The sequence below is a fragment of the Callorhinus ursinus genome, unplaced genomic scaffold (genome assembly GCF_003265705.2).
Source record: "Callorhinus ursinus isolate GAN/ISIS: 27379988/994484 unplaced genomic scaffold, GSC_fseal_2.0 scaffold21, whole genome shotgun sequence".
Classification (NCBI taxonomy): Eukaryota; Metazoa; Chordata; class Mammalia; order Carnivora; family Otariidae; genus Callorhinus; species Callorhinus ursinus.
The window spans coordinates 2,283,651-2,311,317 of NW_027397083.1; the positions used below are offsets into that span (position 1 = coordinate 2,283,651).

Genomic DNA, 27,667 nt, shown 5'->3' on the forward strand with positions numbered 1-27,667 from the left:
ATTTGAAATTTATCTTATCAATGAGATGGGGGTATATTTATGTATCATATGAAAAGAATTATCTAAATGACCAAATGTTGGAGCAAGCGATCATAACATGATTCCAGATCAGGGAGAGATATGCCTTGCATTTGTAAACTGTGAAAAGTGTTGAGTTTGGAAAAGGGAAGACAAAAACAAATACAAACAAAAAAACAAGATCACAGGTGCCTTCTCGAGTTTGGAAAAGGGAAGACAAAAACAAATACAAACAAAAAAACAAGATCACAGGTGCCTTCTCAGACAACTGAGTTTCAGAAAGAAACAGATAAAAAAAATGGAGGGATTGAAAATTAATTTTCTTCAAAATATTCTTGTCCTCGTAACTTTTGGTGAGTCTTTTCATGTGAGTAGAAATAGCCTTACTCCACCTTGAATTCCACTGGCATGGTGGAGTCACTGATACTCAAACAAATTCAGCCATAGGTCAGGCAAACAAAACCAAAAGAGAAATAAAAGTAAGTTTGAAAGTAGAACTGATCTCTGCTTGCCATGCTCATGAATTTGTTCTTTAGGCTACTTATTCCCAAACACCTCTGTATATTGGAACCACCAAGGGGGCTTTACAAATACTGATGCCTGGGGGCTGATCAGACATTCTGATTAAATTGGTAGGGGGTGCCTGGGCATTGAAATGTTAAAAACTCCATAGGTAATTCCAATGTGCAGTCAAATTTGAGGCAAAACTCACTTTAGGAAGGATACAATAAAGCAAGAAACAACGGTGTTTATTAAGTAAATCTTTAGGTGACTATGTCAATGATTTTGAGGACTTCACCTCAAAATTGACAGAGATGTGGAAACGACGGAATAATTAGTAAGACTTTGAGACAGTGTTTGCTTTAGAACAACCTATAGAAACTAATTGGAGGGTACGAGAAAAAATTACTTTTAAAAAAATTAGAGGAATTGATAAAATAATCCAGAGAGTTGTAAGGTAGATACAAAATAATAAATGCTATATTTTATGAGCACTTTAACAAATGTTTGCAGGTAATCTTGTTTCTAGGTGATTTAAAAGTTTCTTCAGTTTGGAATCCAACCTCCACCTTCATATTAATATTAATATAGGTTCATTTATGAGTTACCTATTTTTGTGCTGCCATATTTATATACATACAAAAAGATAGTGGCAGCAAAAACACTGAAATCTTAGTGTTAGTTGTCTCCAGTGTTTTCTATCAGGTGGTATTGCAATTTTAACCAGCACACTTCTATATTCTCTAAAATTACAAAGCAAAACAACGTTCAAGAAAGCTATTCTGAGAGTATGGTAATCCTCTTCCTGAGGCAAGAATGCATGTCATCAGAGAGCTAAGGTGTACTTTTTGCCCACAAGACACCATGATTCAAGGCAAGAAGACAACAGTGATCATCTTTTGCCAGCACAGGCAGGGGTCATGAGAAATGTCATTTGTATTCTTCAACTTGCAGCAAAATCAACAAAATTTACCAGGATAAATGGCCAATGTCAATATCACCTATGTCACTGAGTTCATTCTAAAGGGAATTACAGACCGGCCAGAGCTTCAGGCCCCATGCTTTGTGGTGTTTTTCGTCATCTATCTGGTCACAGTGCTGGGCAACCTGGGGTTGATAACCTTAATCAGGATTGACACTCAACTCCACACACCTATGTACTATTTCCTCAGTCACTTGGCCTTTGTTGACCTTTGCTACTCCTCTGCTATCACACCAAAGATGATGGTTGTTGTGGAACTCAATACTATTCCTTTCCATGCTTGTGCAACACAACTGGGTTGTTTTCTCGCCTTCGTGATCACCGAGTGTTTCCTTTTGGCTTCCATGGCCTATGATCGCTATGTGGCCATCTGTAGTCCCCTGCACTATTCAATCCTGATGTCAAGAAGACTCTGCATTCAATTAGTGGCAGTTCCATATATATACAGTTTTTTGGTTGCCCTGTTCCATACCATTATCACCTTCCGTCTAACTTACTGTGGCCCTAACGTAATTAACCATTTCTACTGTGATGACTTCCCTCTCTTGGCTCTGTCCTGCTCAGACACACACGTGAAGGAAATTCTGATCTTTGCCTTTGCTGGTTTTAATATGATCTGTTCCTCTTCTATCATCCTCACCTCCTACATCTTTATCATTGCTGCCATCCTAAGGATCCGCTCTACACAGGGGCGACGCAAGGCCATTTCCACCTGTGGCTCCCATATGGTGGCTGTCACTATTTTCTATGGCACCTTGATCTTTATGTACCTGCAGCCTAAATCAAATCACTCCCTGGACACAGACAAAATGGCATCTGTATTTTACACAGTGGTGATCCCGATGTTGAACCCCCTGATCTATAGTCTAAGGAACAAAGAGGTGAAAGATGCTTCAAAGAAAGCCTTGGATAAAGGTTGTGAGACCTTAAAGCTATTAAAATTAAGAAAATAACAATAATAAGTGCTTTATTAAATGCAAGAAGGTAAATAAATCAAACTTTCTCCTGCTGACATTTCTTGTCATTCTTTCCTAATCGATTGAAAATGTGACTGTACTTCAGCAGACATTGACCTTTTCTATAAGAACCCAGATGGAGTCTGGAGAGTCAGTGTGTGATTCAGAGAATCCCATTCAGGCCACTGCAGCCTTTACAGATGACTGAAATTATGGTCAAATACACCCTCAAACGCACACCTGTGTATCTCAAGCGAAGGCAGCAGCGTGTTTTTGTTAGAACTTACTACTCTGGAGCTAGGGCTGCCTGAGTTTGAATGTTATTCTCTTCCTCTATTAGCCATGCCCCCATGGACAATTGACTTAAACTGTGTGACTGTTTCTCATTCTGGAAAGTAAGAGGTCCCAACTCATTGGTTTGTTTTAAAGATGAAACAAGTTAATATTTATGAAATGCTTACAACAATATCCTGTGATAATAAGTGCTATGAATGTATTTTTTATATAAATGTTTGTTAACTAATTGAATTTAAATAAAATAAGATTTTAAAAAAGGTTAATTCATTGAGTTCTCAAAGCCTAATCAGTCTTGAAGGAAGAGGAACAAAGCCTGGTTAGGTTTCTACTACCTTCCAGGCAATCAAGTAGTATCAAGTAGTCCTACTTAATACAATCAAATAAACCTAGGAAATGTCTGAGACTTTACCTCTGCTCCTCAATTATGTATAAAGTGCCTAAGTTCACATAGCTAGTAACATGATAATTCTAAATGCAAATTTAAGTCTGTAATTTAGAAGTATATATGAGGACCATGGCATAATCATTGACACCTAATATGGGGTTGGTAAAAAAAGATAGCTTTATTATCATTATCAGTGACATGGACCATCCTGAAGACATATTCGTATAGATCAAGGATTTTTTTTTGGTAACTACAACTGATTAGTGGTTTACTTTGAATAAAAATCCAAGCAATTGTCTTCTCATATTTATATTAAAAGCTTTAGACTTTCTATTAGATTTTCTTTAATTTGGTTACTCTTCACTTTTCTTCAGTTTGTTGAATGAAGACTGAATTGTTCTAAAAAGAACTGTGCCCTTTCTGTATAACTTGTTTTTAAACGTTTTATTTGAATAAAAGGCCATCACTCAGTTCTAAAATTTTTGCCCTAACACTCACAATAATACAAATAAAAATAGCTGACTTTTATTAAGTGTTCACCACTGTTTGGCCTAATTCTACGTGGTTAGCATTTATCAACTCATTTAATATTCTTATCAATACTAAGATATAAGTCACACACATTGAAGTTTAATGTATGAAAATCAGAATTTACAAAGTAGAGAAATTAAGTGATCTTTAACCTATTTTACCTTCCAACAGGATAATTTAAACCTGTACAAAGTGAAAATTCCTTAAAAATATGCTTTAATTAAAATAATTCAATTATTTTGGAGGCACAGGATTTTCAGGACTCTATCTAGAATGTAAGTGTTCTGATAAATTCAATGCGTACTTTATTGTAATACTCACTTGTAAGTCCCTCATATTCTCTCAATTATATTTATTTATGTATTAGTTCAGAGGAACCCATTTTTTCTACATTTTTTGACTTCACCAAAGTAATATTAGAATGTAATCTATAAAGAACAACTAGTAATTATATATTTATAGACTCTTTTCCCCCTCAGGGCTTCTTTTAGGCACTTAATTTGGTCGTTAAACAACTAAACTAAGCATACGGTGTGGCATTTTATTATGTAAGCAATCACACAAATTGAAGACCATTAGAGATAACTTTTCTTAAAAGTCTCAATTTAGGGGCACCTGGGTGTCTCAAGTGGGTTAAGCATCTGCCTTTGGCTCAGGTCATGATCCCAGGGTCTGGGATCCAGCCCCACATCCAGCTCTCCACTCAGCAGGGAACCTGCTTCTCCCTCTCCCTCTGCCTACTTGTGCTCTCTCTCTCTCTCTCTCTCTCTCTCTGTCAAATAAATAAATAAATAAATCTTTAAAAGTCTCATTTTTTTTATTTTTTTAAAGATTTTATTTATTTCTTTGAAAGAGAAAGAGAGAATATATGGGGAGTGGAGGGAGGGGCAGAGGGAGAGGGAGAAGCAGACTCCCCACTGAGCAGGGATCCCAATCCCAGGACCCTGGGATCATGACCTGAGCTAAAGGCAGATGTTTAATCCACTGAGCCACCCAGGAACGTCTTAAAAGTCTCAATTTTTCAATGAGAAAATTATGTCTCCAGTCGCTAGGTCCTTTCCTTGGGTTGTAAACCAGGGCAGTTTTGTGATAGCAAATGGGACCCAGTCACATCAAAGTATTGAAGTGAAATATGGTTAGGCTTTATGGAAACCCTTGAGAATCTGACTTTCCAGGGAGATGGGAGATGCTCAGAAATATTTGAAGCTAACATCACTGGTAGGCAAAGGGATGAGAAAGGCAGAAGGTACTCAGCTTCATATGTGGTGACCTTTCTCTTTACTCTCTTTTCCAGAGTGTATGAGCAACAGGGGAGATACATTTTCTGTGCCAGACTAAGGCTCACATATCTTTCTAATTATTTCTTTGACTTGTGAAAAATTTAACTGAAATCTAGTTTTTAGGTGAATTTTTTGTGAATCAACATTCAGTGTTTTAAAAATCCCAAGGTTGTATAACTGTAACTGGAAATATAAGATAGCCATTTAAAAAGGAAGCTTTATAGTTGGACAAAATTGAATTCAAATCTTGCCACCCCCAATTATTAGATACGTGTTGTGTTAATGAATTATATAAACTGTTTAGAATTTTTTGGGTTTTAGATACCTGTCTCAAGCAGGGTGTCAGGAAGATTAACCATGTAATTGATTAAAGTAACTAATTTAAAGCACTTCTGGAAAAACATTCAATAGAAAGACAATAGCATATCATTTCACTCATATGTGGAATTTAAGAAAGAAAACAAAGGAAAAAGGAGACAAACCAAAAAGCAAACCCTTTAACTCTAGAGCACAAACTGATGGTTAGCAGAGGTGATGTGGGTGGAAGGATGGTGAAATAGGTGGTGGGGATTTAAAAAAAAAAAATCAATGTTAGCTCTGTTTTTACTTTGAAAAGTTTCAAACTAGTTAAATTCATTATTTATTTGTCTAGTCATTGCTAAATGTAACAAAAGCAGCTTAATTCTTTCTTCAAGAAAAAAGATGCTTATTTTAATAGCAGGAGTGGAGGAACCTAAAAAAATTCAGTTTAAAATATGTTCATAAACATATGACGGAAAAGGAAATTTAAAAGAACTGAATTGTTTTGAGGATCACAATAAAATAATTTCTTAGCTTTTACATTTTCATTTTGTTGATTTTGAAATGAAGCATGTCATGTTGCCAACTATTTCCTAAAACCTAAAACCTAATAAAAGGAATCACTGATACAATAACAATGTTAATAATTAAGTATAATAGTCAACACTTATGAAATGCTTGCTGTGTGTTGGATTTGAGAAAGAGACCAGGAGCAGGGGGAGGGGCAAAGGGAAAGGGAGAAGCAGACCCCCTGCTGAGGGGAGCCTGACAAGGGACTGGATCCCAGGACCCCAAGATCATGACCTGAGCCAAAGTCAGAGGCTTAATCGACTGAGCCACCCAGGTGGCCCCATGCGACACCTTTTGTATTCAAATCTTATTTAATCCTCATAAGCAGTCCTAAAGAAAGGAACCATTACTACCTTTTGCAGTGGGGAAACCAAGATACAGAAGTGTAAAATAATTTACCAATGGCAACAGCTCTTGGAAAAGCTAAGATTGTTGCCAAACTGTGGGAATGAAGAGTCCACATTCCTAACTACACACTTAATATAACATAGGCAGTTGGGGCACCTGGGTGGCTCAGTTGTCAGGCTCAGGTCATGGTCTCAGGGTCTTGGGATCGAGTCCCACATGGGGCTCCCTGCTCTGTGGGAAGCCTGCTTCTCCCTCTCCCACTCCCCCTGCTTGTATTCCTTCTCTCATCGCATCTCTCTCTGTCAAATAAATAAAATCTTATATATATATATATATATATATAACATAGGCAGTGAATTATAATCAGGTAAAGTGACTCCACTGAACTAAACTGATACAGAATCAGTGTCACTAAATACTCAATGTTAAGGGAGCCTGGTGGGTGCTTTTAGCTGAATGCAGAAAGTGGAGTATCAGGGAAATTATCCATAGTGTTAAAGCCAAAAATCCTTGCTATTCAATTTTGACATGTTTTCCAGATTATCTATGCAGCAACTTGAAATACAAGATACCAGATGTTGATCTATTTCAGTACAACCCAGATTTTTCAATACGACACAGAATTCAGATAAAGCCACTATTCCCCCATACTCTGTTCCTTTGATTTTGGAGAAGATGTCATGGTCAAACAGGTTAAGAATCTCTTTCTCTTTCTCTCTACCCCCCCACCCCTGACTCTCTCTGGCTCTCACTCTCTTGCTTTCTCTATTTTTCTCTCTCCTTTTACAATTCAATAACTTAAAATTTACAGAATGCCTTTCATGTGGAAATCACAGAATGGAACAGTGGGTAAGACATCTCCTGATTGAATTTGAGCCCTGGAAGTGAGGAATTCAAATCTACCATTTGTCAGCATTGTAACTCTATGTAAGACAACAGCTCAAAGTCCTCTGATTCCTGTCCGGTGATTTTTCAGTTATCTGACAGCCAAACACAACTTTCCTATAATTCTTTTCAGTGCATTTTTTACCTCCTGATTCCTCAAGCTGTAGATCAGTGGGTTTAACACGGGGATCATTACCATATAAAACACCGAAGCAAATTTATCTGTGTTCAGAGAATGGCTCGACTTGGGCAGTGGTACTTAAAAATGATTGTCCCATAAAATATTGTGATGGAGGTGAGGTGGGAAGCAAACATCAAAAAGGCTTTCTGTCTTCCTTCAGTAGAATGGATCCTTAGGATGGCAAAGAAGATGAGTATATAAGAAATTATTACAAGCAGTAGAGGACAGAGGGTATTGAACCCATCAATGATGAACAACATCAGCTCTTTGATGTGAGTGTCAGAGCAGGCCAGAGCAACCAAGGGAACATCATCACAGTAAAAGTGGTTGACCATGTTGGAGCCACAAAAAGACAAGTGGAAGGTTGCTACTGTCTGTACGAGACCCACTGTGAATCCATAAGTGCTAGGAATCATTCCATTACAGAGCCTTCTAGGCATGAGAATGACATAGAGTAGAGGATTGCAGATGGCCACCTACTGATCGTAGGCCATGACTTCGAGCAAATACAGTTCACAAACTACAAATGTGATGAAGCAGCATACCTGAATGGCGCATGCATAAAATGTCACACAGGAAATTCACCAAGGTGTTTGGGGTGACAGATGAAGTAAAAGAAAAATCAACAAAAGCCAGAGGGCTGAGAAAAAAATACATGGGTGTGTGAAGCTGAGGGCTGACTTGGATGAGCACAATCATACCAAGATTACCCATGACACTAGCTAAGTAGATGACTAGGAACATGCCAAAGAGAATGGCTTGAAGCTCTGGATTATCTGTGAGTCCCAAGAGGATAAACTCAGATACTAGTGAATGATTGCCTCTGGCCATGGAATAGACTTCAAAGATTTTTTATATTTTAAAACCCTCCAGAGCATATGTTCTGAATATTCTTGTCACCTTTGGCAATAATCAAGCAGATAATAGGAGCTGGTTCTTAGGTCTGACTTCAGAATGAAGTGATTTGTTCTAAGAGCAATTCCAAAAGATGAAACTCTGTGGGGATTTGTAAACATAGAAGGATGGTATTTTATTTAAATTTTTACATAACTGAATAATCTATGTCATAACTATTTTTAATAAAAGAAAATAAAGGTTGAGTATCATGTGAACACAAATAAAATACTTTTAAAATTGTTGAAATATTTTAAACAAAATTATACTAATTCCTTTGAAATTTTTAGTTAACAGGAAACAAAAATTCAAAAAAATCAGTGCCTGGGCGCCTGGGTGACTCAGTCAGTTAAGTGTCTGCCTTCCGCTCAGGTCACGATCCCAGGGTCCTGGGATTGAGTCCTGCATCAGGCTCCCTGCTCAGCGGGGAGTCTGCTTCTCCCTCTGCCTCTGCCTCTCTCTCTCTGTCTCTCATGAATAAATAAATAAAATCTTTAAAAGAAAAACAAAAAACAAAAACAAAAAAGTCAGTGCCAAAAAAGGTAATATGAAAAGTCATAAACAAAATTTTGAATGCCAATGATGTCTATATCAAACATTCATAATATTGTATAATTTTTTAAAATATTTTATTTATTTGACAGAGAGAGAACACACACAAGCAGGGGGAGTGGCAGGCAGAGGAAAAGGGAGAAGCAGGCTTCCTGCTGAGCAGGGTGCCCCATGCAGGGCTTGATCCCAGGACCCCAAGATCGTGACCCGAGCTGAAGGGAGCCATTTAACTGACTGAGCCACCCAGCTGGTTATTCTTTTGACGGTACTTTGAAGTGTTCTTCCATCACCTCACAAGCAGGGATCTCAAATATTTGCTTCTCCTGGCTCTTATTCTTTCTAGTACTGTTAATTCTCTGATGTACTGGAGCCTGTGTAGCTCTTAATCTATTACAAAACTCTCCAACATCTTCAATCATTTTATTTTCCTTTCCTTAAACCGAAATTTGGGTCCCCCTTGAAAATCTACTTCTTTCCAGGTCACTTCTCTGAAGACTCTGGTACTAAAATCACTCTGTTCCTCTCCCACACTGTTGTCGTTTGTGCCCATACACCCCACATATTTAATAATATGACTTCCCCCACCACCATGTGCCTTGAGCTTCCCACTCCCATAGTTCCATTTTGAAAATTGATTTATCCGGAAATGGATTAAATGCTAAATATCCAAAATTAAAGCATTATCTTATGATCACAGGCATCCTACCCTTTCTTTTCACCTCAGTTATGACACTATAACTTTTCCTTTATGGATGCATGTCACTATTCCTTTAACTTCACTCATTATCTTGGATCTATTGGCATCTCCTTTATTCAACTCTTACCCTATAGAGCTTAGACTCTGAGATGAGTTACTACAATGACTCTTTCCCGTGTCCAAATTTTGTGGTCCTATTTCCTCCCAGATATACCAAAATTTGGGTATTTTGAAATATTCCTGTCTGTGATTGTTCCTGAACTACCAAGAACACCATCTAGGCAAAAATGAATTATTACAAACGTATTACATTTAAGATCAAGTAGTCACTTACTTGACCTGCTTTTTTGCAAAACAATGTTTATCTCTCAATCTGCATACAGTCATTTCCCACCCTTTGGATGCTTTCACACCCTTGTCCCACCCCGTTACTCTCAGTAGTTGTTAATAATTCCGACATCACAGGGAGACTTAGTGCCATAAAATGGAACGTTTCTCAACTTCCTGTCACCAGTTGTGCAAAACTTCCTGCTTCCGCATCTAGTCTTTCCACTTTTTGGGGAGTGGGGATGTTATTCTTTTTCTAATATCTAAGCTTATATTTTGGTTCCCAAACTTTTTTGTCTTCTGTTCTTTTCTTCTACCAATTCATTCAGTCTTTCCCACCAATGTAAAAATAGGATATATGCAAAAAAACCTCACCAGAGACTTTGACTTCTTTTCCTTTACCCTCCATTAAGCTCTGCTCTTTATCCCTTCAGTACCAAACATCCTGTAAAAGTCATTACTTCATCCTTCACGTATATATCTCAATCTATTGTATTCTGAAATGTGTTCTCAGCATAATTGCAATGCAATTACTCATTCCAAGTTCACCAATTCTCTCCTTATTCCCAAAGACAGTGAGGACTTCTTTTATGACATCTCTGTAACATTAGACAGTATTAACATCAACTTTCATCATGAAAAGTGGTTTTTGTTTTGTTTTGGTTCCAAGTTGCTAGAATCTTTGGGTTTTCTTATCTTTCTGTGTACTTTTATTCCTTAGTGACTCTGCTTCCTTTGTTCACACTTTAGGTAGACGATTACTTATGGTTCTTCCCTCAGCCAACTCATGACAATTTTGCACATTTCTCTTGGGAGCACTCATCTAATGTTATAAGGGAAATTGTCACTTATATGCATCACTGGTGATGCAAAATTGAAATTTCTAGGCCAGATTTCTCCTCTGAACTCCATATACATATATTTAATCTGTTCCCAGACAGCTTCATTTAGGTATTCCCAATGCATCTAAATTTAACACGTTCAAAAGAAAATTCAGTAATCCAAGAACCACCCTATCCTGCTCATACCTCAGTGAATGGTGATGTTTATCAACCAGTTATCCACATAAGAAACCAAGAAAACATTTTTCATATGTCTCTCTAACTTCCACCAATAAACAATGCCTTATTGAACACTACTAATTATTTAACTGATTTAAAAAATATCTTTCTACTTCTAACACTTTCTATATTCTTTTATTTGTTCAGGACTCTATCAAAACTTTCTGGATTATTGACCTCTAACATTTATTTTACCCACCAGCCTTGCACTCTTTCTATGCATATAGTGGTGCCTTGAGTATAATTTCTGACATGTAATCTCCATGCTCCAATGATGTTGCCAACTATTCGTTTCTCAGATGTGACCATGGATTTTGTACACAGTTGGGCCAGAATATTCCTCCCTTTATCTTCCCTCCTCTAGTTAGCTAGTATCTTTCTATTTATCCTTCAGACCTCAGGTGAAATTTTGCCTCTTTCTAGATGGGTTTCATTACCTCTCAAGTGTTTAATCTAATAATTGATTTGCCTATTGATTTGTTTGTAACCCAACTCTAAATTTCAAATTCCTGGCAAACAAAGATAGTTTTATATTTTCCTTTTTTCCCTCCAATACCTCATAGGACTCAGCAATTCATAGATGGTCTAAAATAATAGTAGAATAATGGAAAAATATATACAAAGTTTGTGTTACATCAAACCCTTTTTATTACCTCAATTACCTCGATTTCTTCCTCCTCTACAAGCTGCCGTTGAGTAACCAAAGAGAGTCCAACATATCTTGAGGCAAATTCTGTGAATACTTTATGTTACTAAAGTATGGGGGAGTATATCTTGTACTATTTGTTGATCCCTCTAGAATATTTTCTTTGTGTTACATCATTTTAAGTAATTTCTGGAAAAACAAAACAAAATAGGTAATGATGTTTCACAAGCATGAGCAATTACGTTATAGTTAATCTTTTGGGATCCTATTTGCTTAACAGTCAGGGAACAATCATTTGAAATTTCAGATTACTGTGTTGAGCCCAAGTATAACAAAGAATTAATAACAATACAAAGATTATTTTAACACACGGGAAAATATTTAACTATATTTTATTTAATTTTTTTCTGTTAGTATGGAATTTATTAAATTTTGAATTTTAGTAAGAGGTAACAATTTGCATTTGATAAAAGTTCATTGGCTTGCTGTTGAACTTTGCAAGGCTACCAAGTATTGATTAAGATTGCACCAAAGATCCAACCTTACATCTGAAAGTCAATATCTGTTGAGCTGTAGGCAAATAATAATTAAACCATGAATTTCTTATCTACCTGCAGGTACATTTAACTTAATCTCAGAAAAATTGTTTGAAAGTTCTGGTCAGAGGAACATGACTTACAATGAACTTCACTTTGTTTCCTGAAGTCTTTTGGAAAGCATTTAAGGCATGCTAACCACAGAGAAATGAACACTCCTCTTCAAACTCTTTAGCAGACTCTGTTCCTCCCCATTCCACATACACATGTATGTATAGAGTGATACACAGAGAGAGACATGGATAGAAAAATCATTGCTTATTTTTACAAAAGAAAAAAAGAACAATTAAATCGTATTGAATGTGGATATTTTATCCTAAGAACACTGTTTTTCTGAGTTTTTATAACACCATTCTGCCTAACAGAATTAAAACAATAAAAAATTTAAAACATAAATTCTACAGAAGCCACCATATTTTTTGCATTTTAATTTTCTGCATTTTATTTTTATTTTGCATGTTTTTGCATTTTTTAAAACTAATCTGTAATGATTATACTAAGTGTAGCTTTCCTCAGAGACTTGAAAACATCCATTAGCATGTATGCAGCTATGGGCCTCTAAGAATATGTTTATTAGTTGTTTTAGATCATAGGGGAAGAGAGGAAAAAATGAAACAAGACAAAACCAGAGAGGGAGAAAAACCATAAGAGACTCAATCTTAGGAAACAAACAGGGTTGCTGGAGGGGAGGGGGATGGGGGGACAGAGTGAGGGATGGACATTGGGGAAGGTATGTGTTGTAATGAGCACTGGTGAATCACATAAGACTGATGAATCATAGACCTGTACCCCTGAAACAAATAATACATTATATGTTAATAAAAAAATAAATTTAAAAAAAGATATTTTTAACTTTTTCCTTCTGTCAAAATCATAAAATCTATGTTTAGGATTTATTCTTAGAACTAATTTAATTTTTTTTGAGAGGGAGAGGTGGGGGAGGGGTAGAGGGAGAGGAAGGGAGAGAATCTTAACAGGCTCCAAGAGGAACAACCAACATGAAGTCTGACTTGGGGCTCCATCTCACAACCTTGAGATCATGACCTGAGCAGAAATCAAGAGTTGGACGCTTAACTGAATGAGCTACCCAGGCAACTCAGAACTAATTTAATCTTTAAAAATTGCAATTCTTGGGCGCCTGGGTGGCTCAGTCAGTTAAGGGTCTGCCTTTGGCTCAGGTCGTGATCTCAGGGTCTTGAGATCGAGTCCTGGAATCGGGTCCTGTGATCGGGTCCATGTCTGGCTCCCTACTCCCTGGGGTGCCTGCTTCTCCCTCTACCTCTGCCTCCCTCTCTCTCACTATCTCTTATGAATAAATAAAGAAAACCTTTAAAAAATTAAAAAAAATTGCAATTCTTTTTGTGATTACTATTGTTTCAACTATCTACTGCAATAATTAAAACAAAACAAAACAAAACCTAGTGGCCTAAAGTAACTATGATTTATTATCTCTCATGATTCTGTGGGCTAACTAGACAATCCTTCATATGGTGGAAGTTGGACAGTAGGACTGATGTGTGGCCCAAGATAATCTTGATCACAACTGACACTTGGTGAGGCTACCAGCTAGAATACTTTCTTTTATGCAAGTGACATTTCCAGGTATCTGGCTTGGGTGTCCATAAATATGGTGGTTGGGTTCTAACGTTTAGCACTCCAATGAAGAAAAAGAATCAAGCCTTAGAAATTACAGTGTAACATCACTTTTTTTTCTTTTTCCCCAATAATGAGGTTTTATTTATTTATTTATTTATTTATTAATTATGTTATGTTAATCACCATACATTACATCATTAGTTTTTGATGTAGTGTTCCATGATTCATTGTTTGCATATAACACCCAGTGCTCCATGCAGTACATGTCCTCTTCAGTACCCATCACCAGGCTAACCCATCCCCCCACTCCCCTCCCCTCTAGAACCCTCAGTTTGTTCACTTTTGAGCATTTTATTTTATAAAGCAAGTCACAGGGCCAGAGTCCACAAGAAAGGTAACTATACAAGTGTGTGAATATAGACCTAGGGATTTGTGTGGAGTATTTGGTAGTAATCTACCACAATTATGATCTTCCCAAATCTGCCTCAAGGCACTTAAATAAAACAAACATGTAAAAAATATGACACATTGGATCATCAGTCAGTGTCTGAGAGTGTTAAAACCCGTGAATTTTGAATTCAGAAGCATTTGGCCCCAAATCCTAACTTTGCTACATACAAGGTGTGTGTTCTTGAGCAAGTCATTTATTATCTTTAAAATTCAGTTATTTATAAAATGGGGATAATGCACACACACAAGCTTAATACAATTATTTAACTTGAGAAAATGCATCTGCTAATATGGATCAATGAAGAATTTGTTTACCCTTAGTTTCTCTACCAAAAAAGAAAAAAATAATAAATTACTTTAGAGCAGACTTCTTCAAGGATATGTAAACGTTTTACTTTCAAAGTTTGTTCATGTACCTGGAAGATGTTATGCTAAGTGAAATAAGTCAGACACAGAAAAACAAATACTACATGATCTAACTTATATGTGAAACCCAAAATCCAAACTTTTAACAGCAGAAAGTAGAATGGTTGGCAGGGGCTGGAGGTGGAAGAAGAAATGGGGGAAATGTTGATGCGAAGTTTTAGTTATGCAAGACGCGTATGTTCTGGAGATGCAATGTACAGTGATGTGACTATAGTTAACAGTACTGTAGTGGGTACTTGCAATTTGCTAAGAAGGTAGATCTTAAGTGTTCTTATGACAGAAAGGAAAGAAGGAAGGAAGGAAGGAAGGGTAATTATGTGAGGTGATAGATATATTCATTAGTTTAATTGTACAATTATTTCATGATAGATACATATAGTTTAAAACAAAAAGTCATACTCCTTAAATATATATGATTTTTGCTTGTCAATTATACCCCAATAAAGTTAAAAAAATTGTCCACTGGGGCTTTTATTATCTTGATATTTCACAAAACATAATGTAAGTTTACTATATTGATAGAATCTTGCTGATTATACCCGGTGAACTGTGAGTGGCAAGATCCTTTGATGCCTTAGTAACATATAGGAGTCTAAAACTGGGAGAAAAAACCTACAAATATTCAGAGTACCGTAGTTTCTTCAGTATACTTTCTTTAAGTTGAATTACAAGTAGTACTCTTTGCACTTCCATCCCCTCCAAAGTAAAGGACACATTGGTGTGCCACAAACTGACAGCAACTCAGAAATGTGTACAGCATTTTTGGGGACTCTTTGGACTTACCAGGCAGCATATACCATGCTTGAGATTATAGCTCTGAGCCATTTGCTGGGTATTTCAGCAGACTACTGATTTGATTCAGTTCCAGAGAAAGAGTAGATTCTGCAAGTGATCCAATGATTCTGGAGATATCTGTATTGGAAAAGAATGATGTTTGAGTCTTTGGAAGCTCAAATTCACATCACCACAGAGACGTTGGAGCAAAGCCAGACCTTCTGATGAAGAAATAAAACAGCTTTCCATGTTCTACTGTACCCTAGTAAAAACTAAATGCTCCTGGATGAAAAGACATCAAGTGAAAACTCAGCATCAGCTACCAATAATGTGTTATAGGATTCACCAACTCATAATTTGGGGCTGGCACAATAGCAATCCATTGTAGATGGAAGTAATTTATTTATAACCTGGTTAAATTGGATTGAAATGGCATTAACAAATTATATGAACAAGTGGTCCAGATTTTTATATTACTTATCTCTGCTGCACAGACTCCTGCCAACCTATGCTGTGGTTTCATGGATTAGAGGTTCCACTGAAGAAGTCCCAAATAAGATTTGGGCCCAGTGCAAAGAAGGGCTGCCACGTTATGTAGGAATTAATCATCATTGGACTTGTGCCTCATTATGCTCCAACTTACAAGGTTGTCCTGAAGGATGGTGGTGAGAGCAAATTGTCCGAGTGGGTAGAACATTTGACCCTCCACTTAATACGGAGAAAATGTAGCTTGAAGGAATGGGATCTACACTGATTCATAGACAGTGATAAATAGTGTTGGACTGTTGGCTAAGGAACTGAGAGTAACAAGTCTCCAAAAACATGGCATTCTTGGGGAGAAGATTTTAAATGAGTTTATAGGAGTGGGCACAAAGCATGCCAATTTAATTTCTTAACTACTAAAATATAACTATGGTAAAGGAAGTTTGCAACAATGAGAAGGACTGGAGAAGCTATCATATAGATAGCAGCCACCTCCTTCTCTCTTGCAGTCTCCGGGCTTATGCTATGACCCCGAACCAAACACAGTAGCCACAGTGTCAGGAATGAAGCTTATGCATGTATCCAGGAACACAGGCTGTCTTCTACCACCATCAACATTGGGTGTTCACTCTGTTAGGAGCAGATACCTATGCTAAGTCCTAAATATGCCACCATTCTTTTGAGAGACAAGTCAGAAACACTGTGATAAGTCAATTATATCAGACCTCTTCAGTATTGAAGGGGACAGCAATTTGTTTATACTGAAATCAATAGGTTGAAGGAAGGAGTACTATCTTCCCACAGTTTAAAGGATTTCTAATTCACTGGAATAGTAAATAATACCATATTGTTTCAGAAGAAGTACATTTTACAGCAACGAAAGTTTGGCATGACCATGACACATAATGAATGATCTTAATGTGTACCTCATCACCAACAATCAGCTAGCTTGAAAGGAAATCTGAATGGCATATTGATAGCTCAGCTAAGTTACCAGCCCAGAAAAAGAACTTGTTGCATCAGAGCACTATCTTCCTATGATACACTGTAGGTTACAAACCAATGGCAATATAGGTTATAGTGTCTTCAATAGAATGCAATCATGGGTCTAGAAATGAAGTAGTGGTAGTAGGATCGGCCCTTCTCATAATTACATCCTGTGACCCAATTTCTGAATTTGTGTCTCCTCTTCCTACAATATTAGGCTATTCTGGGTTATAGGTTTGGAGTTCCAGAAGGCAAATATTTCCACCAGGGTCTCAATTAGTGTTTTAACAAACTGGAATCTGTGACAGCTTCATGCCTGTGGACCAGCAGGCAAAGAATGAATTAGTGTGGTGGCTAAGGTAGTCAATTCTAATTAACATAAGAAATTAGGAGTGCCAAAGCACAAATGGGCTGGAACACAAGAATTCACAGAGCATCTTTAGAACTTTCTAGCCCAGTGATAATGCAATTGTCAATGGGCAACTGCAAAATGTATAAATCAACAAGGACAGGGCAATTAGATTCTCAGTAACTATGTGGAGTAAGGCTTGTGTCAGTCCATTCAGGAATAATTGGTGCAGCTAAAGTCCTGGCTGAATGGGAGGGAAACATAGAAAGGGCAGTGCTTAAACGATCATGTTAAAATGTTCAGCCAAGAGAATTTGGCAGTTGCTTACAAAACTAAACATACTCTTACCACTTGACCCAGCAATTGTGTTCATTGGTATTTAACCAAAGGAGCTGAGAACTTAAATCCACACAGAAACTTGCACATTGATGTTTATAGCCACTTTATTCATAATTGCCAAAACCTGGAAGCAGCTAAGATGTCATTTGGTAGGTGAATGGATCAATAAACTATGCTACATTCAGACAGTAGAATGTTTCAGCACTAAAAAGAAATGAGTTTTCAAGCCATGAAAAGACAGGGAGGAAACTTACATTATCACCAAGTGAAAAAAGCCAATCTGAAAAGGCCACATCGGATATGATTCTAACTCTATGACATTCTAGAGAAGAATGGAGACAATAAAAAGATCAGCAATTGCCAGGGATGGGAACCGTGGAGGACAGGTGAATAAGTAAAGCACAGAAGATTTTTAGGGCAATGAAAATATTCCGTATAATATTATAATGGTGGATATAAGTCATTGTACGTTTGTCCCAACCCATACAATGTACAACACCAAGAGTGAAGACTAAGGAGAACTACGGACTTTGGATGATTATGATATATTAATATAGTTTCATTCACTGCGACAAATGTACCTTTCTGGTGAGAGATGTTGATAGTGGGGGGAGGGGAGGTTTGTAGGTGTGGCAGTAAGAGTCTGTGAGAAATTTCTGTACCTTTCTTCCAATTTTGTGGTAAACCCAAAACTGCTCTACAAAAATAAAGTCTTTAAAAAAATGCTCAACCATATAAATAGGGACATTTAAAAAAAAGACAAGGTCATGTTTTAGGCATTTTTAGACCAAACCCTTCAAACAAGCACCTTGTTATCTTTTACTCCAGTTCAACTATGGAAGAAAATCAGACCTGGTATTTTCACTAACATTTGCAAAGTTGCTGTCTCACAAGACCACCTAAAATTCTCAACATCACAGTGAAATAAGATAAAGTTAAGTTTTTAAGTTGCTTTGTTCTTCCTCTTATTATTGAAGCATTTCATGGAAAAACAGAATGGATGGTTTTTATCTCTTTTTTCCAATTCAACAATTAAATAAGCATTTATAAAATATCTACTGCAAACATGTAAGCAAAACCAAGAAAACACCCATTTTTTCAAGGAGATAGAGATCAGGGAACTGAGCTTCAGAGGACAAAGATCTCTACTTTGTCCTGGCACTGTGCCATGTACAAGCCTTCATTTAAAAGTTCCTAACATCCAGTGTTTCTTTAGGAAAAACGCACCTCATTATCGATTACTAGAATATACTTTTCAAAAATTTTCTTGAAGGCGTTTTTTTACCTCCTGATTCCTCAAGCTGTAGATTAATGGATTTTACATGGGAGTCACCACTGCATAGAATACTGAGGCAAATTTGCCTTTATCCAGTGAGTGGCTTGACTTGGGGCACAGGTACATAAAACTGAGGGTCCCGTAATACATAGTAATAGAAAACAGGTGAGAAGCACAAGTAGAAAAGGCTTTTGTCTTCCTGCAACAGAATGGATCTTTAAGATGGCAAAGACAATGAACACATAGGATAGGAGGACAATGATAAGAGAACAGAACACATTGAACCCCGCAAAAAATGAGCAACATCAACCCTTTGACTTGGGTGTCAGAGCAGGCCAGAGCAATCAAGGGAACATCATCACAGTAGAACTGGTTGACCACATCAGAATCACAGAAAGACATGTGGAATGTAGCTACTGCTAGTATGAGCCCTGCAGTGAATCCGTAAATATAAGAGCTAGTGACCAATTGGTTGCAGAGTTTCCTGGGAATGAGAATGATGTAAAGGGTTGCAGATGGCCACATACCAATCATAGGCCATGAAGGAGAGCATTAATAATTCCCAAACTGAAAATGTGATAAATCAACACACTTGAGAGACACATGCATAAAATGGCATACTTTTAATTTCACGAAAAGAGTTCCCAAGGGTATTTGGAGTGATGGCAGAGGTACTGTAAAAATCAACAAAAGCCAGATGACAGAGGAAAGAATACATGAGTTTGTGAAGTTGAGGACCGATCTGGATGAGAACAATAAAAAACCAAGATTACCCAAGACAGCAACTAAATCAATAGGTATACACAAAAGAGAATGCCCTGAAGCTCTGGGTTATCTGTGGGGCCCAAGAGAATAAACTCAGTGACTGCTGAATGATCCGTGTTTTGCCATGAAATAGATGAACAATAAACAATAAAAGATAAATCTACAATAAACTCCTCTAGGGCACAAACTCTGTAAGGAATAATCAATTCAATGTGAGAAGATAGCCCTGGAGGGCGTTATGTTAAATTCAGCCAAAGCAGAATCTTGATAAGCACTCTGAATTGCATGTGGATTTCACTTATGCTTTCCGCATGAAAGGATTTGGTCCAGGCAGAAATTCCATGATATAAAATCTACTAGGGAGCTGTAGAAGAAGAAAGAGAGTATTTCAATTAAAATTTTATAATCAGTACAATAGCAAAGTCTGTGTTGTACCTTTCTTTAAATATAAAGAAATAAAAAAGAACGTTAAGAATGTAAGTGGCTTTGACAATATATATCAAAATGATTTTTTTCTTTTTTTTCTTTTTTTTACTTATCTCCATGTTGTTTTTTTCTTAATACACATATAATATTAATATTAAGGAAAAAGAGGACTGTGGGTTTTCTGGCTTTGTCTTTTGACAAAATGCACACCAGAGAATAAATTTCCAGATTGTAAAACAGCTTTCAATGATTAGGAGACATTATTTTACCTTCTTTCTTCAAGTATCTAAATGGTCAGAAGTGAACAGAATTGAAGCAGCGTTTAGAACAACTACATGTTATAGAACATTTCCATAAACCCGGGTTGGATTCTGAATGCATGAAAGCTGGCAGAATTGAAATCATCTCCCTTCCTTACTTAAGCACAGCAGAGGAAAAGTTAACTTGATTTTCCTTTACTACTACATTGTCTCATGTTACTTCATATGGTCAGGACACAGAGAGTCAAGACAGGTAAACTATAGTAAAATACAAAAAGCACTTCTCCCACTTAAATTCTGATTAACATCTCCTTGGAAACTTTATCTTGGTTACTACTTTATTTTTTCTCTCCCCTTCAGCACTTTTTTTTTTTTTTAAGATTTATTTATTTGACAGAGAGAGAGAGAACACAAGCAGGGGGAGTGGCAGGCAGAAGGAGAAGCAGGCTCCCCGCAGAGCAGGGAGCCTGACGTGGGGCTCAGTCCCAGGACCCTGAGATCATGACATGAGCCAAAGGCAGACGCTTGACCGACTGAGCCACCCGGGTGCCCTTCCCCCTTTCAACCAAACATCTTAGAACAGTATCTACCCCCAATTTTTCAATCATATTTATATCTTAACCAGGTATAACCTACCTGCTTTTCCCATTAAACAAGAAATCCCCTCACCAAGTTAACTATCAACTTCCCTACTCCCAAATCCAAGAAAGCCCTTTTTTTTTTTGGCAGCTTGGTAGCATTAAACGCTATTGAATACACCTTTGGTTTTCAGAACAGAGCAGTCTCTGAGTTTACTATTTGTCCATTTTGATTTTCTATCTTGGAGGCTCTGCTCCTATTAACTTTGCTTTAGACAACATGTTCAGGCTTTCTCCAAAGCCCCCCCACCCTTTCCCTTTTAACTTACATTTTTTTTTTAAGATTTTATTTATTTATTTTGACAGAGAGAGAGAGAGCCAGAGAGGGAACAGAAGCAGGGGGAGGGGGAGGGGGAGTGGGAGAGGGAGAAGCAAGCTTCCCGCTGAGCAGGAAGCCCGACGTGGGGCTCGATCCCAGCACCCTGGGATCACGACCTGAGCCAAAGGCAGATGCTTAACGACTGAGCCACCCAGGCGCCCCCCTTTTTAACTTTCTTGCTCAGTGGTTTTATCCAATCCTAAATCCTCAATAGGCATCTATATGCTGATTATGCATATGCAAGAGTATCACATACAGAAAATAACTTGGTATCTCCTTACATTGGACCTAATACTCAAGATCTGGAGTATATATTTTACATCTTCAATGAACAGTGCCATTATCCATTCAGTTTTCCAAATCAGAGACTAATTATCTTTTACTTTGTTTTCCTGTTCCCTGTTCTAGTATTCAGTTTGTCTCCAGTACCTATTTCATACTTTACATACTTTTCAGATCTGTTCACTTATATTGTTTTCTTGATCCAAACCACAATGACTTTTTGATTTGTTTTGTTTTGTTTGCAACTGACCCCTAATTTTTATTCTTGCCTCCAATCTTTCCTATGTCTTTCTGTTCCTCACGTTTTAGCTTATGTGAATTTTTATAGACATGGACTTCATTTTTATGATATAATCCTTCAGTGTCTTCCCATAGCTCTCAAGATAAAATTCTAAGGTCTTTAACAGTTGACATAACTCTTGAAAATCTACTTCCTGCATCTCAGATCAGGCTGATCTCTTCTGATTTTCTTCAAATAGTGTTTATGTCACAGGTATTCCCAATTACCATAGCTATTCAAATGTAAGCCGTAATGTTACATACGTTTTAATCTCTGCCCAGAACACTTCCCTTTGCCACAATTCCCTTCATCTGACTTCCCTTCCACTAAACTTCCTGTGCTCTGTTGCACCATTTCCTCTTGGAGGCTTTCCTGACTTTTCAGGGCAAATTAAGTGATCTTATATATACAATTTTGCATCCATTGATTCCTTCATCCTAGCACTTGCTATACTATATGGCAACCAACTGTTAACATGTCTGTACACATTCTAAACCTAAAACTGTTATTTCTAAACAATGAATTTGTATTTTATGCCTAATTTAATCACCTACCTTTTGTGGTATCTAATACCAAGAAGATGATCAATAACTATCTGTTCAATGATATATATAAGTCCGAAGCCTTTCTCACCAAGATAAAGTATATTTTTCCTATGATTTTGCATCTTTCAATATTCAATACACTGTCATTCAGTTCAACCACAAACCCGTAAGTAGTCTGGTCTAGTGCACCTGAAAGGAATCTTTGTGAAGCCAGTAACATTTAAAATTACCCAGGTATTATGAGACAAGTTTGTATTGTGTGTGTATGGTCCCTCAGGAAACATTTTTTGGGTGTTACATTATTTTTAACAAACATTGGAAAACAACATAATTATATATATTCAAGAACAGGCAGTTATTTGATGTTTAGTGTTTGGGGACCAAATTATTTCCCTTGAAACGGTAGATCACCTTCTGGGCTATTACTTAATGGAAGAATCTAGGGTAGAAGAACATTTTAATTATCTCTTGGGAAAACAATTTAATTACTATTTCTGCTATAGATATTTGCTATATCTGCTTTAACTTTTGTCACATTGGTTTCATATTAAAATTATGAATTTATTTAAAATAAACGTTCAGTTTGTGGGCTTTGTATTTAGTAGCAGTTTTTGAAAACCATTGGACAAAAATCAGTTTCCCAATGAGCAACATTGAAACCTTTCTTCTGAGATTAATATTTCAAACTGTTCTTATGATTGACATTTCAATTCAACAGCAAAGATGAATTTAAAAGAATGTTCATTTTCTTCTTCCATCTCTAGAAAACTGAGTGCATACAAATCATAGGGCATTTGATATCTTGTTGTAATCACTCCACAGAAATGGATGAACCACTCTATCTAAATTTCCTTTAGATGAAAACCAATGATGTCCACAGGGCTGTTGTGGCTGTTCAGCCTCAGCACTAGCTATGCAGAACAAAAAGCAAATGAGGTATGAAGTAGTATCTCATTTTGGTTTTGATTTACATTTTCCTAATGACTAACGATGTTGAGCATCTTTTCATGTGCCTATTGCCCGTTCATGCATCTTTCTTGAAAGAATGTCCATAAAAATGTTTTACCCTTTTGAAAAACAAACAAACAAGCAAAGAAACAAAAACTTGTGGAGGAAATATGCTGTTATCTTAGGGACAAGGAAGTCAGAGAAAAGAAAAGGATGAGAAGGAGATGAAGTTTGAGAGTTGACATGGCGACATCATTCAGAGCTTTGTGGATCAATGTAAAGCCTTTGCCTTTTATTTGAATAAAATGAGATGCACTAGAAGGCTTCTAAAATGAAGTCTCTTTCTTTTTTTTCACTTTTGACTTACTTTTGTTTTTTAATTCCTTAAAATTTTGATATGCTTCTAAAACCAAAATGCATAGCAAAATATATTCAAAATAAGACTGCCTTCTGTACCTGTCAGCACCCACTTCATTCCCTGCCTTCCCTGTAGGGAACTGCTTTTGTTCATTTTGACTTGTCCTCTCAATGTGTTTTCTTTTTTTTTTTTTAATCAGATGTAATAAAATACATGTACATATCTTTTTCTTTTTCTTTCTTTTTTTCTTTCTCATGAGAGAGAAGGATAGGGAGAGGCAGAGGGAGAGGGAGAGGAAGAATCTTAAGCAGGCTCCATGCTTACCACAGAGCCCCACAGGGGGCTTGATCTCACGACCGTGAGATCATGACCTGAGCTGAAAATCAAGAGTAGGCACTTCACAGACTAAGCCATCCATGTGCTCCACATGTACATGTCTTTAATCATCCCCTTTTCTTGTTTTATATGAAGTATCCTTTTTTTCTTTTCAATAATATATTGAATTTTTTTTTTCTTTTTAATATCTTTCTGATTTAATACTATATTCTGACGCTCATCACGTAGCACACCTAGAAATTGTCCTCATTTCTAGAATAGCTGTTCTTACCACTGGATATGTGGGTGCCAATATGTTGCTAATATAAATAATATCTCAGCAAATAACTTTGCACATGTGTTATTTTGCATTTTGTGCTAATATTTATTGAGATAGTTTCTTAGAAGTGGGATTGTTGGCTGTTGTAATTTTGCTAGGTATTGCCACATATCCCTCCGCAGGCGTTACATGATTTTTCTATCAGCATACGTTACAGGATCTATTTTTCCCTCACCTAGTAAAATTTTTGTGTTTTGAAATCCTCGTGAGAATTGATGTCTCTCAGTGTTTTATATTTAAGTTGGAAGAGACTGTCAGCTCAATGATATTTCCCCTCTTCCTTTACATACAGATTTGGCTTTTTTGACCTCTAAGCATCTACAAGAAAAATGATTATAAATTTTTGGTGAAATAATACTTTTAATAATTTTTGGCTGAATCAATCAGTGAAGGAAAGCATGATGGAGATCAATGAATTAACTGTCATTTAAAAATAAGAAATGAGAGCCACAGAATTTCGATCACATAAATAGGCCTTGGGGACCAAAGTGGAATTTTGGAATGTTTCAGCATTCAACAGAATGTCTGAAAAAGTTTTATGTTATCAAAAAATATTTACAAAATGAGCATTGAAGAAATTAAAAGATTGCTTCTAGGCCTTCTGGCTAAGATCAAGGGTAAAGAAATTAAATTTGTTAGTTCCTTTTTTACACTAATGGGAATTTTGTCTTCAAAGGGTCTTATTATAAGACATTCTTGAATTTTATTTCAGCATTGGCTTCCTTCTTTATAGATCACCAACATGAGCTTATAGTAGTGTGATGAACTGTTGAGAAAATCAGTTCTAGGAGTACCTGGAATGATGATGCCAGCATCTGATATTGAGGTGACCAGAAATCTGAGTGTGTTTCAAGCATTCACTCACAGGATCAGGGTTCACTTCGGCCATGGTAAAAAGGTATCTGTATACACCTGCATGTATATCTGCATGTGACATTTGCAGACTGCTGCCTGCATATGACAGATACAAGGCTCACTTATCTGTCATGCCTATAAAGTATAAGACTTCCAAATGTGATACAATTAAAATGAATCTGAAAGAGCCAGATCCACTCTCACTCAATGAAGAGCTGAATCCTTATGAAGAGACATTGACAAGTTTCAATAACTTGGCTATACTTTTATGGCTGATCATAAAGTTATTAACAAAAATGCAGTGACTTTAAGAATTGTTATACAAAATTGTGATTTAAAGTTTTCTTGTTTTTTAAAGATTTTTATTTATTTATTTGAGAGAGAGAGAATGAACAGTAGAGAGAGAGAAAGAGAGAGGGAGAGCACAAGCAGGGAGAGGAGCAGAGGGAGAGGGAGAAGCAGGCTCCCTGCTGAGCAGGGAGCCCAATGTGGGACTCCACCCCAGGACCCTGGGATCCTAACTAAGACCTGAACCAAAATCAAGAGTTGATGCTTAACCCGCTGAGCCACCTAGGCACCTCAAATGTTAAAATTGAATAATAAATGCTGAATGACTTATTTTTATTTTAACTTTTTATTTTGACATAATTTCAAAATTACAGAAAAGATGCTAATATTTTACAAAGAATTCCTGTACATCCTTCACCTAGATTCCCCAAACACTAACATTTTTTTAAAAGATTTTTATCTATTTATTCGACATAAAGAGAGAGAGCACAAGGAGGGTGAACAACAAGCAGAGGGAGAGGGAGAAGCAGTCTCCCTACAGAGTAAGGAGCCCGATGCAGGGCTCAATTCCAGGACCTTGGGATCATGACCTGAGCCGAAGGCTTAACCGACTGAACCACCCAGGCACTCCCAAACATTAACATTTTATCACATTTTTTTATCCTGAAATGTTTAATAATCAGTTGGAGACAAATGCTTCCTTACTTTTATAATATTTACTCAAATCAGGGGCGTTCTTAAATGACCACAGTACTATTATAAAAATCTGCAAATTAATGTTGGTGCAGCATTATTACATAATCCACAGACCTTATTCTGCTCTGAAGGACTTGTCTTATTTGGTAAAATTCAAGTTTGCTCTTTTAGTCTTTTTTTAGGTGTTTTACCAGTGTTGATGCCATTGTCCCTGTGAGGTCACCAGAACAAATAATTCTTTTCAGATTCATCTTACTGGGAGTGCGTGTGTGTCTTTTATAGACAATGTTAATAACTTAAAGCTGCTTTAGTGATCTGAAGTAGACATGGTTTTTACCAATGTCAAGTTCATGAATTGGAGTGTTCAAGACAAAACTCTTCTATGAAAAAGAGATTGATTTTAAATGATCTGTGGAACACAATCTAACCTACTATTTGCAAATTTATTTTATTTTCATGCCTTTCAATATTTTTAGGAGTTATAAGTTTTATGATAATGGAAAATAAAATCAGAAAATTAATGTATCCTGTGTTTTGATATGAACTTACCTAATATTCTAACATTTGAAAACGTGTTAGTAATAGTATGCTAATGCAGATAACTTGATGACTGTTTTTTTGATGTTGTTTCTTTTGTTTTTGTTTTTTTGCATCCCAACTCTGAGGGTTTTCAGTTAGACCATAGGTCATTTATTTTATAGTAGAAGACACCTTTTCCATAATTCTTTTCAAAGCGTTTTTGACTTCATGGTTCCTCAAGCTGTATATTAAAGGATTTAGCATGGGGATTACCACAATATAGAAAACAGAAGCTATCTTGTCAGTATCCAGAGAATGGCTTGTTTTTGGCTGCATGTACATGAAGATGATTGTGCCATAAAATATGGTGATGGAAGTCAGGTGGGAGGCACAAGTAGAGAATGCCTTTTGCCTGCCTTCTGCTGAATTAATCCTCAGAATGGCAAATAGAATGAATATGCAGGAGATAAGGACAATAAGAAGAGAGCAGAGGGTATTGAAACTAGCAAGTGTGAACACTACCAGTTCTTTGCTATCTTTGTAATGGGTTTTATGGCAGGCCAGACCATCCAGGGGAATGTCATCACAGTAGAAGTGATTTATTATATTGAAATTACAAAAGGATAAGTGTAATGTAAGGACTGCCTGTAGGAGTCCAACAGAAAAGCCATACACATATGTACTAACAACCATTTGAATACAGACCCTTCTGTTCATGATAATGGTATAGAGTAAAGGGTTGCAAATGGCGACATACCTATCATATACCATGACTGAGAGCATATACACTTCACAAACTGCAAACATGATAAAGCAACACAACTGGGTGGCACAAGCAGGTAAGGATATTCTCTTAATTTCTTGGAGGAAGTTCACCAGGGTGTTAGGGGTAACAGAGGAGGTATAACAAAAATCAACAAAAGCTAGGTTGTTGAGGAAAAAATACGTAGGTGTATGAAGCTGAGAACTGATATGAATTAGCATAATTAACCCAAGATTACCTATAACACTAATTAAGTAGATCACTAGAAAGATCCCGAAAAGAAGGGTTTGAAGCTCTGGGCTTTGTGTGAATCCCAAGAAGTTGAATTCACTTATTTCTGAATTATTGCCTTCAGCCATGGAAAATGTGTAGAAGCATTTCAT

The 27,667-nt window shown here is 36.8% G+C and overlaps 2 protein-coding genes and 2 pseudogenes across 2 annotated transcripts; 1 reads left to right on the plus strand and 3 right to left on the minus strand.

Moving 5' to 3' along the window:
* The first annotated feature begins 1,500 nt into the window (after positions 1 to 1,500).
* Positions 1,501 to 2,454, plus strand: OR8U3 (olfactory receptor family 8 subfamily U member 3). The gene has a single exon (XM_025879040.2). The coding sequence runs from the start codon at positions 1,501 to 1,503 to the stop codon at positions 2,452 to 2,454; it is 954 nt and encodes a 317-aa protein (XP_025734825.1).
* Positions 2,455 to 7,144: 4,690 nt separating this feature from the next.
* Positions 7,145 to 8,065, minus strand: LOC112828974 (olfactory receptor 5AL1-like; annotated as a pseudogene).
* Positions 8,066 to 18,666: 10,601 nt separating this feature from the next.
* Positions 18,667 to 25,052, minus strand: LOC112829712 (olfactory receptor 5AL1-like; annotated as a pseudogene).
* A 1,640-nt stretch (positions 25,053 to 26,692) lies between these two features.
* LOC112829688 (olfactory receptor 5AL1-like) lies at positions 26,693 to 27,667 on the minus strand. Its single transcript, XM_025879411.2, has one exon. It carries the CDS (start codon positions 27,665 to 27,667, stop codon positions 26,693 to 26,695), a length of 975 nt encoding a protein of 324 aa, XP_025735196.2.